Raw genomic sequence first — 12,324 nt, 5'->3', positions numbered from 1 at the left:
ACCAAAACGCAATCAAGGTACGTGCCATCAACCAGAATTGAACCTGTAACTGTTTGGTACACGAGCTGATGCTCTAACCTCTGAGCCAAACCGGCCAGGGCTAAACAATCCATTTTTAAACAACCAATGAGAAAGGGAAAACTCACAGAGGAAATCAGAAAATATGAAAACACAACATACTAAAATGTATGAAATGCAACAAAAGTAGTGCAAAGTAGGAAATTTACAACTGTAAATGCTTACATTAAAAAAGAAAGGTTAAACCAATCTTACTTTACATTTAATGGAAATACAAAAAGGAGAACAAATTAACCCAAAGCTAGAAGGAGGAACTAATAAAGATTAGAGCAGAGAGAAAGTGAAAAGTAGAAAAACAATAGAGAAAAATCAAAGAAACCAAGAGTTGGTTCTTCCAAAAGATCAACAAAATGGAAAAATCTTTGGGTAGACTAAGAAAAAAAACTCAACTAAAACAGAAATGAAAAGGGGGATAGCACTGCTGAGTTTACAAAAATAAAAAGGATTATAAGAGAGTACTATGAACAACTGTATGTTGACAGACTGGACAACCTAGATGAAGTGGACAAATTCCTAAAACAAAAACCACAACCAACAAACACTGAACAGAAAATTTGAATAAATTTATAACTAGTTAAGAAGCTGAATCAGTAACCAAAAAATACCCAATAAAGAAAAGACTAGGGTTACATTGTTTCACTAGTGAGATCTACCAGCATTTAAAGAAAAAGTAGCACCAGTACTTCTCAAACTCTTCAGAAATACTGAAGGGGGAATACTAACTCATTCTGAGGCTAGCATTATTACCCTAATGCCAAAGCCAAGGATCCTAGAAGAAAAGAAAACTACAAGTCAATAAACCTGAAGAATATAAATGTAAAAATCCTCAACAAAATCAACAGCAGATTAAAAGAATTATATATATTGCCCTGGTCGGTTTGGCTCAGAGGTTGAAGCATTAGCCTGTGGATCCAAGGGTTTTGGACTGATTCCCAGTCAAGGGCATGTACATGGGTTGCGGGTTTGATCCCTGGCCCCGGTAGGGGTTGTGCGAGAGGCAACCAATTGATGTGTCTCTCTCACATTGGGGTGTGTGTGTGTGTGTGTGTGTGTGTGTGTGTATATATATATATATATATATCTCCCTTCCACTGTATCTGAAAAGCAATGGAAAAATATCCGTGAGGATTTTTTTAAAATTATATGCTTTTATTGATTTTTCCCTTTTTTTAGAGAGAGAGGAAGGGACAGGGAGAGCTAGAAACATCGATGAGAGAGAACACTGAGTGGCCACCTCCTGCATGCCCCCGATGGGATTTGGCCCACAACCTGGGCATGTGCCCTGACCGGGAATCAAACCAGCAACCTCTTGGTGCATGGGTTGACGATCAACCACTGAGCCACACCAGCTGGGCAAGGTTGCAGGTTTGATTCTCAGTCAAAGGCACATGCCTAGGTTTCATGTAAACATGTAAACAAATATTTATATAACAGCATTATTCATAATGGCTCTAAGTTAGAAACAACCCAAATACCCATCAACTGGTGAATGGATTTTAAAACTGTGGTAGATTCATACAATGGAATAATATTAAGCAAACAAAAGAAGTACCACAAAAACATTATGCTAAATAGAAGCCAAGCACAAAAGAGCACATATGATTACATTTATATGAAATTTCCAGAAAAGTCAAATCCAGAGGGACAAAAAGGAGGCCAATCAATGGTTCCCAGGGTTGGACTGGGAGCAGAGGTTGAATGCAAATAGAGATATTTTTTGGGTTGCTATAAATGTTCTAAAATTAGATTGTGATGATGGTTGCACAGCTCTATAAGTTAACTAAAAATTACTGTGCACTTATATATTTATAAACCTCAATAAAGCTGTTAGAAAAATTAAACCACAGCAATACTGTAAAACCACAATATCCAAAATTTCATATGTAAATTTATGTATGATTTATCATTAAAATAGGGCAACTCAGTTGGTGAGACAGATAGATTTGTAATGGCAAGCCCAAGTAAAGCAATTACAATCAACTTAAAATAAGATACCTTGACTCCAACCAAATGATGCTTGCTGGTCAATAAAAATAAAATGTTTCTCATTTTGTAGCAAGTCTGAATTCTAGAATATTTTAAAATATTTTTAAATTGTAAATTTATTTTTTCTAATTTCATAAACTGCACAATTAATGCTTTATTTAGCAGTAAGTGAAATGCTTTAATACACTATTTCCTATACCACCATTTTAGGTGACATACATACACTGTATTAAATATTTAATCATACAGTGAGAAAATAATTTTTTTAATTCTTCTTTAACCCTTTGATTTAGATACGGAGGAAATCAGTAAGAGGTGCTAGTTTACTTTTAAATCTCTCTGCTAACTGCTCTTTTTAAGAAAAGGGCAAGAGCCTTTAACAGGAAGAGATATTCATAACACTGTTTTCATTGTATTATTTCATATAGTAACCCTCTATTCATGAAGTGGTGCTAGCTTTCCATTTTGTAGTCAGGATATAAATTAATATATTTTGAAAGATAATGTCAAGTTTAGGAGTTAGATTGGAGCCTGACTGGTGTGGCTCAGTGGTTGAGCATTGATTGACCCATGCACCAAGAGGTCACCGGTTAGATTCCAGGTCAGGGCACATGCCCAGGTTGTGGGCCAAATCTCCAGTGGGGCACATGCAGGAGGCAGCCAATCGATGTTCTCTCATCAATGTTTGTATCTCTCTCTCTCTCTCTCCGCCCCTCCCTCCCTCTAAAATCAATAAAGAAAAAAAAAAAAAGAGTTAGATTGGACGAGTAATGTGGGAACAGATCAAAATCATGAATAAGACATGTGAAGGACCTAAAATCAGGAAACTCTGCTTCCCGTCATGTAAAGCATCAAGTGCACAAAAAAACTCAGAATGAATGTTTAGCTATAATATGGATCATTTGTTGGGACGCTTGCCTTTTTCTTATTGCACTGTGGGCATTTCTTATATAATTGGGAAGCAAGTTATGTGTGAGATATATGTCAACTATATACCTAAAGATGAGTCAAATATCTTTATTTGTTTATACTACTTCCTTTTTATGTGTCTTTCTTTGTCCATTGATTTTGTCCATTGATTACGTCTATATAAACATACTGGGAACCAACAGTTCCCACTGATTATAAGACTGCACAACAATTTAAATTTTGGTAAACTACAGATTATCTAATAATTAAAGTAGAACCCTTTATTAGGTAGCACTTTTATTTCTAGCTTTACTGATATAATTGACATGCTGGTGTGATACACTTGTATCTTACAAAATGATCACCACCATAGTGTTAGCTAACATCTAAATCAAGTCACATAATTACCAATTCTTTTTTGTAGTGAGAACATTTAAGATCTAAGCCCTTAGCAACTTTCAAGTATATAATACAGTACTATTAACTATAATCACAATGCTATACATTAGATTCCCAGAACTTACTCATCTTACAGATGGAAGTCTGTACTCTTTGATCAACATCCCCTTTTCCCCAACCCACCCAGACCCTGGTAACCACCATTCTAGCCTCTGTTTCAATGACTTAGGCTTTTTTAGATTCCACATATAAGTAATATCATACAGTATTTGTCTTTGTCTGACTTACTTCACTTAACATAATGCTCTCAAGGTCCATCTATGTTGTTGCAAATGGCAAAATGTCCTTCCTTCTCATGGCAGAATAATAGTCCATTGTGTATATATACACATCTTTATCCATCCATCCACTGACAGATACTTAAATTGTTTCCATATCTTGGCTATTGTGAATAACATGAACTACTTTTCTAATATAATTTGGACTGTGTGTAAAAAATAGTATTTAATTCACTTGTACTTATATAACACTTTTTAAAGAAGTTTTTCTGATGAACTGTAATTTATCATACCATATTTTTAAAATTACATGTCTACACTTAAAAGTCTTCCAATTATTGAACTTTTAAAAAATTCTGTGCTACACATAGGACAGATATCCTGAATTCATTAATTTTAAAAATATGTATTAAGCATATGTTTTGTACAAAGCATTATAAATAATACAAAATAAGATCATTTCTGCCCTCCAGTTATAATCTAGTAGGAGAAATAAAATGTGTGGCAAACTTCAATATAAACAGAGTTTATTAAAAAAATGCACACTTCTGGTTATGGTAAATAAATAATGACTCATATAGAAAGCAGAATTTCAACAGAAGCAAAAGATGAATAATATTCTGATAGGCAGCGATGGGGCAAGAGAGCATTCCAAGAGGGGAGTGTCTCATATCAAACTAAAGAGTTTGAACTTCATTCTTTAACCAGTGCTGAACCCTAATAGACGCCCAAGCAGTGGTTTATAAGGAAGGCAATTAACAGTATAGATTTGAAAGGGTGAGAAAGGGGAGAGTTGGGAAAACATAGGTACATACATATTAAATGTCCTTCTTAAGGTCACACAGTTAACCAGATACCTGATCCTACAACTTGCTTCTTTGAACACCTATCTCACTGTATTCTATTATTAGCATACACCAACAAGAACAAGATTCTATTCAGAGTTACTCAAAGATACATAATTTATTTCATAAGCTGTCTTTATTAGCAATCTTCACAGTGAATAACTCACAAAATTTTCATTTATCATATTAACACACTAACATGTTCGAATAAAATGTTTTGCTACATAGAATAAGCCCCTTCATCTATTTCATGTATGGTCCATTTATGCTTTCTACTACAAAATACAGCTGAGGCTAATTTACATACTTGAAATAATCAATGACTTGAAAGTTGAGGTAAGACTAATTTAGAATTACAGCATTCTAAGGTATCATTTTGTGATTCACATTCACATATGTAGACTTCCATATTAGTTAATAGTATATTATAGGAATGATTCTAGTCTCTCTGGTATAGTACAAAACACAATTCATTTCACAAAACAACCATGTCAATCATAAATCATAATATATTTTAATAACAGCTTCATCCTCAAAGCTGAAACTAGTCCTTTTTATAATACCCTTGGCAGAAATACATCATCAATTGTTCCATGAATAGTCACACCTCTACCACTCCAATTTGACATATACATGCCAAATCTTTTTTGAGCACCCTTTTTTGGGGTTCCAAAATATCTAAATAATTCCTGTTGTAAACTAGAGTAGTTTTTAGAACTCCTAAGTAGAATCACTAAGTAGTGAAATCAAATTTACATAAAGTTACACTGGAAACAAGCTATACCCTCACACTAAAAATGAAATTTAAAAAAAGCAAAGTTTCTACTGAAACTCTACACTGTATTTCTCAAATTTGGAGTCTGGAAGAGTTTTGAAGAGAAATGACTCTATAACACTGGGACTCCATTAGATACTTAGGCTATATAATAGTAGCTATAAGTAATACGTAAAAGTTCACTAGAAGACCCATGAAAGTACAGAAGTTATTCTTAGAGATTTCACTTTAACATTTCCATAGTTTAATGACTAACCAGCTTAGACTAATAAATACACATTGCTTTTAAAAAATATATATATACCCCTCTTAAGTGAGTTTAACTTACTAAGAGAGACCCAAAATTTGAAGTAAGCAAATTGTGTTGTATTTTATCTCTCTGTCTCTCCCTGTCTCCAAAAGTCCTCAAGCAGCTTTTAAGACCTCAACTACTCCATAAAACCCTTTAGATCTTCAAAATTCACTTTATTCTGCCCTGGCTAGTTTGGCTCAGCGGTTTGAACATCGGCTTGCAGACTGGAGAGTCCCGGGTTCGGTTCCCACTAAGGGCACATACCTTGGTTGTGGTTCATCCCCGGCCCTGGTTGGGGTCGTGTGGGTGGCAATCACTCACATCGATGTTTCTCTCTCTCTCCCTCCCCCCACTCTCCCTCCCTCTCTATCTGAAGACAAATGCAAAAATGTCCTCGGGTGAGAATTAAAAAAAACAAACACTTTATTCTATAAAATTACTTGCATATACAACCTCTCCAAAATCAAGGCTTTCATGTTCTCACGCAATTGAGCCACTGACAGCTCCTCAATTTAGCCAGCGGTGTTTTCATATTTAAAAGAAGTTTGTTAACCCAAATTTATTTTTACTTAGATAGTTTCAGTACGTTTGGAAATTTAAAAAACAAAATAAAAACTTTTAGATTTAGTGAAAAAAAAGCATATATGAGGAAGAGGAGACTGGAAGCTAGAGTCAGGCACCTGCTTCCCATTCACCCATTTATATAATCAAAGACCTTAAAACCACCTGGTCCAATACTTCATTTTTTAAAGTGAGAAAGCTGATGCCAAAGATCAAGATTAACAATTCACAACCTACAGTACTTTGCAGCTTCCCCTAAGGCATTCTTGCATTTCATTTTATCTCATACTTCTGAACCCATAGCTGCCCTACAACCTAACATTTTGTACAACGGACTTCAATGGTAGTGGCCCCAAAACTTCTATAGAAAGCAGCTATATGTAGAGTGGGAATTTGAATATAAGTCGTTTTAAATTCCAGTACTGCGTTAGATTTACATAGTATTTGCATGGTAACTCCAAAAGCAAAAAACAAACAAAAAACAGATATTCTCAATATTCACAAAATTGAGGCATATTTTTGTTTCTTTTACAGAGGATTAAAGAAATCTGGCTTCTGGTATATGCATTCCTCATATTAAATTGAGTTCTGCCTATAAATAAGTTAGGTCTGCTTTTTTAGAGATAAGGAAAGCTAAAGTTTAGTCTTTACAATTTGTTACACTAGAGTGAACTAAATTCAGCAGACAATTTAAAATTCAAGTCATAATTATTTTTTCCTGCATGTGCTTTAATAGTTATATACACCCAAACATAAATATTCAATTGGCATACACAATATAAGTGATCTAATTCATTTAAGAACCAAATGATATATATATATTTCAAAAATGCAATCAAGTACCAAACAGAAAAGTCACATGGTCAGCTTGATAACAACCTATTTTGTTCTAATATATATTTTAAAATTTTAAATCAGCCAAAGCTTAATGGTAAAAGTCTGATTTCAGTCGAAGTATAATAGTCATATAAAGGAGATACAGTACCAGCAATGTCTAAATCTCATCTTCACTTTTACCAGGGTTGTGTGTGAGTATAGCCAAAGGTCTTTGTAGGCATTCAAAAGGTTAAACACAGGGAGCTGAGGGTTTTAACTAACTAAAGCCAGTATTTCACATAGATCTAATAAAGCCAAGGTCACAACCTATTCCCACAGGGTCAAGCTACCTCTGAAAGGAGAAAAAAAAACTTTCCCCTTTACTCTGACATCGATTAGTACTGCCTTCTTTGAAAAAAAAAAAAAGAAAGAACAAAAACACTTTTATACCCTATTCTGTAGCTTTTATCGGCAGTTCACGAAAAATATAGAGTAACCCATCACTATTTATTTTTGAAGATTTTCTCTTATCTACTCGGTAGTTCAATACAAGAAAGAAAGAAAGAAAAAAAAATTCACAGAAAGCAGAAACAGAACTCAGTTTCTTGTTCTACCCAAATCTTATTATTTCCAGGTGTCAATACCCTGGTGGAGCGCGGACAGATAGGAATTCTACTTCTACTCCTCACTTACTTACACACACACACACACACACACACACACACAATTTTCTACTGAAGAGTCCAAGAACAGCAAAGAAAAGGACTAGCCAGAAAGTGGGGAGATGCTGGGGTGAGGCGAGGAGTTGTATAACCAGACCTTTAGTGGGAAAATAAAGAACTCTGGCTGAGCTGTAGTTGCTAGAAATAAGTTATCCGAGGCCTGTAAAGTCTCGCACTGGGTAAGAAGCCCAACAGGCTTCCCTTAACTGCAAATCAACGGCCTTTAAAGTGAGAGGGCTGGGAGCACAACAGCGGCCAGATTTCTAATTGTGTAAAGTTTAAACAATCTGTTCCTCGGGGAATGGGGGAGGGAGAGGAGGGCAAGTCTGGGCTCGGCCGAAGGAGCGCGCGGGTCTGCCCCGTGCCCGGCTGTCGGTCCCACGCGGGGAGGCACAGGGATTTTCGGCAGCAGCAGTGACTGCATCCAGCCCGGGGCCCCAGCCGCAGGACGCACCCGGACCCGGGGTCCGAGAAGGTGGAACGAGGAGGTGGACAGCCCAGACGAGAGGGTCTGCGCGAAGGGGCAGGAGTCGGGGACTCCGGGTGGAAGTTGAGGGCGGGCGGTACCGGGACGCCGGGGAGGGCGGCGGGCGGCTCGACTTACTCGGCTGTACCAGATGCTGAGGCGGGCCGAGGCCAGCACTGCGAAGAAAGTCCGCTGGGGGTCCGACTGAACGTGGAAAGGCGCCTCGGCGGGGCTCCCCAGAGGGCAGAGCAGCCTCTTGGGCCAGCCGCTCAGGAAATACATGGTCCGCGCGGAGCCGCCGACGCCGCGGCGCCCGGCGGCCCCCGGCCCCGTCCGTCACACTCAGCGGCCCGGGGCCGGACGCCCGCCTCCCACACCGCCACCGGCGGAGTCGGCGGCGGCGGCAGCGGCAGCTCGGGACATCTGCCCGCTGGCCGGGCCGGGCCAACGGGATGCTGGGCTACGAAGGCACCTCGGAGCTGACGGGGCCCAGTGTACGGGATGGGGGGAGGGAGTGTCGGGACTACGAGGGGGCGGGAGGAGCGCGGAGGCCCGCCCCGGCCCCGCCCCGTCCGCGGGCCGCACGGGCGTCACCACACCGCGCCGCGTGGGAAGGCTGTCGCGCGCGCGCGCACTGGAGCCTGCTCCCTTCCTCCAAGCTCTGCCCGCTGAAGCTCCGCCCTAATCTTCACGAGTGGCTTCCGCGCAGTGTCAGTACGCAAGCGGTTTTGCCCCCGTCTTGCTTTTCTGCACCTCCCACTCGCAATCTGGAGCAAATAGTCAGAGCCGGGGGCGGGGGCTGGTATAATCGCCTGAGACTCAAGGCAAGTGGGCAGAGCCAGGTGGGACGCGGCCGCCAGACGTCTTGGCCTGAGGTGCACGGCCCTCCCCTGGCCCAGCCAAATTTGACTTCCCTTGTGGATTGGTGAGGCCTCTGGTGAAGGCTAGGCCGGGGAAGGAGAGATGGGGGGTAGGGGGGCGGGGCGAGTCACGTGACTCTCCCTGCTCGCGTTCCCACCCTGGGCTCCTGGAAGAGGCCTCAGTGCTAGGCTGTTGGGTCCTTGGCCCAGTGATTCCTTATTGTGTGCCAAGGTCGGCCGTGAAAGCGGGCAGCGAAGTCCCTGCCCTCATGGAGTTTACATCCTAGAGGGGACCTTTATTCAGTCCGTAAATAAACCACCAACAATGAACGTGCCTGAGTCCTGTACTGTGCCCTTCAGGAGTTCTAAATCTAGTATATATTTTTTAATTCTTCTGTCCTTTTACCAGTCATAATGGTAGACAAGGTGAGACTCTGTCTTTTCTGCACCCTCAGTGGGGTATGTACCAGAAAAGACTTGGACTTCGTTTTAGACTTGGACTTGAGACATTCTGTAGTTAAGTGTTTTAACTTTTGGACCACAGGGATTACTTTAACAACTGTTTATTTCAAAGTATTGATTGCCCAGTGATTGCCTATTGAATAGGAGGACAGCATGAGTGGGAATGGAGTATGGAGTAGGAGTGGGGGACGGGTAGAATAAAAGATTGGCTTCTCATTCTGTATCTTTTTTGTACAGTTCCATATGTTTATATTACTTTTTTTCTTATCCTCACCCGAGGACATTTTTCCATTTTTTGTTCAGATAGAGTGGGAGGGAGAGAGAGGAAGAGAGAGAGAAACATCAGTGTGAAAGGGACACATCTAGTGGCTGCCACCTGCATGACCAACCAGGGCCGGGGACAAACTGCAATCGAGGTACGCGCCCTTAGCGGGAACTGAACCCGGGTCTCTCTGGACCGCAGGCTGATGCTCTAACGCTGAGCCAAACCTGCCAGGGCTATATTACTTTTCAATTGCAAATATTTGAGTTAAGCCTTAGCCACTTTGGCTCAGTAGTTAGAATATTGGCTTTGGACTGAAGGGTCTGGGGTTTGATTCTGGTTAAGGGCATGTGCCTGGGTTGCAGGTTCGATCCCTGCGCTGGTGGGTGTCATTCTAGAGGCAACCAATGGATATGTCTCTCTCACATCCATACTTCTCTCTCTCTCAATCCCTTCCTTCTACTCTCTCTAAAAATAAATGGAAAATATCCTCAGGTGAGGATTAACAACAACAACAAAAATACTTGAGTTAGCCCAGGTTAAAAACAAAAGTTGCCTGCCTGTCGTGGTTCAGTGGTTGAGCTTGGACCTATGCACCAAGAGGTCTCGGGTTTGATTCCCAGTCAGGGCTCATGCCCTGATTGTGGACTTGATCCTGGTTAGGGGGAGAGCAGGAGGCAGCTGATCTATGTTGATGCTTCTCTCATGGATGTTTCTGTCTTTCTCTCCCTCTCCCTTCCTCTCTCTCTCTCTCTAAAAAATCAATAAAAAACATTTTTTAAAAACTCAACTCACATAAAAAAGTAGCAACATAAACAGCAAAAAAAGTAACTTAGGCCCTGGCTGGTTTGGCTCAGTGGTTGGAGCGTCAGCCTGCAGACCAGAGAGTCCCAGGTTCAGTTTCCGCTAGGGGCACATACCAAAAAAAAAAAGTCCATATCAAATGTAGCATTGTAGTTGGTATTCATACCAAATATGTAACTTCCCATAATTTTTCTAAACATTCACTGCATTCCCCAGAAGTGATCAAAGAACCAGATTCCTCAAATCAAAGTTGAAACTGCCTCACCACTTGCCAGCCTTTTGTGGTCAGACTGTGTCTCCTTTCTGGTGTTATTTTTTCCTTTTTTTCCAACATCCAGCATAGCAGCCTGGAACATAGAAAGAATAGTAAACTGGAATAATTGTCAAATTAAATACTGGATGAAACCCTGATCCAGCTAAACTACACCATTAGAAAAATAGAGGCCCAGTTAGGTCTCCTGGCTTGCCAATATAAAATTGTAGAAGAATAACAGTTGCGTCATACTTTTTTCTAACTCAGATTCATTTATGCACTTGGCAGAAAGAGAGAAGAAATGAAAATAAGTTACATTGCAGCAATTCAATTCCACTGGCAATTTTACTGAGAGTATATTTGTCTCTGCTCTTGATCAGAGGTCTTTGTTCTCAAATTCCTGAGTGGGAGCATCTTTCTGTATTCCTACAGTTTAAGGATCTTCTGAGTAACTTGTTACACTCAGGTTTAACTTGATTTGCTTCGCTGACTTTAGAATTTAATTCCCCTGCTACATTCCTTTGTAACAGTTAAGGTTTACAAAATATTTTCAAATGTATGGCTTCATTTAGTTCCACAGTAAATCTTCAAAATGGGTATGATGTTATTCTCACTTTCTTAACAAGGAAGCAGGGCCAGAGTGGTGGAAGAGCCTGAAGTCACAGGGTTTGAAAAGAACTTGTCTTCCTTCTACAGACCCAATGATTTTTAAACGGATTGAAATAAATTGTAGTTGCCTCCTTCAGTGAGAGGGAGAGAGGAAGATCCTCTGGGCCTTTCTCCCTGTGGTGGGGTGGGGTGGTGGTGAGAGGGTGAAATATCTGACTCTACATGACCCCTTGATCCCTTACTTAAGAGTCCTCCCATTGTGGTAGAAACCTTATGGGATGGATTTTTCAACTTTCAAGTATCATGTTCCAACTTTATTTTGTAAAATCCATAAGCAATTCCAATGCCCTGTATCTTGCTTCTCCTTCCTCTACCCTATCAACATCTCTCTCTAGTCAAATTTATTGAACTCTGTTCTAAACTAAGACTAAGCTAATAAAAGAAAGTTAATAGGTGCATGTTTTCATCTAGCAAACTAACAGCCTTTTTTTTTTTTTAATTATAAGAACTAATGTTTGTAAGTGTACACAGAAACAGAGGTACATTTATAAACTTAGTGGGAATATAATTTGGTGCAATTTTTCTAAAGTATAGTTGACAATACATTTAACAAAAAGAGATGTTAGGTGATACCTCACTATTGTTTTAATTTGCATCTCTCTAATGATTAGTGATGTTGAGCATTTCTTCATATGTCTCTTAACCATTTGTATGTCCAGTTTGGAGAGATGTCTATTTAGTTCCTCTGCCCTTTTTTTTTTTTTTATCCTCACCCGAGGATATTTTTCGACATTTTGTTCAGATAGAGTGGGAGGGAGAGAGAGAGAGAGAAACATCTACGTGAAAGGGACACATCGAGTAGCCGCCACCCACACGACCCAACCAGGGCCGGGGGACAAACTGCAACTGAGGTATGTACCCCTAGTGGAAACTGAACCCAGGTCTCT

At 40.1% G+C, this 12,324-nt stretch overlaps 1 protein-coding gene across 2 annotated transcripts in view; it reads right to left on the bottom strand.

The window, feature by feature from the left end:
• RIC1 (RIC1 homolog, RAB6A GEF complex partner 1) overlaps positions 1 to 8,409 on the bottom strand; it is a 143,547-nt gene extending 135,138 nt beyond the window's left edge. For both annotated transcript variants that reach the window (XM_036260284.1, XM_036260285.1), the window contains exon 1: positions 8,266 to 8,409. In XM_036260284.1, the coding sequence (XP_036116177.1) occupies positions 8,266 to 8,409 (144 nt within the window). The remainder of the gene's footprint in view (positions 1 to 8,265) is intronic.
• Between the last annotated feature and the right edge of the window lie 3,915 nt (positions 8,410 to 12,324).

This window comes from Molossus molossus, unplaced genomic scaffold (genome assembly GCF_014108415.1).
Source record: "Molossus molossus isolate mMolMol1 unplaced genomic scaffold, mMolMol1.p scaffold_m16_p_14, whole genome shotgun sequence".
In the NCBI taxonomy this organism is placed as follows: Eukaryota; Metazoa; Chordata; class Mammalia; order Chiroptera; family Molossidae; genus Molossus; species Molossus molossus.
Note: the sequence above shows the minus strand (reverse complement) of the source record. Positions and strands in the feature narration are given on the sequence as shown.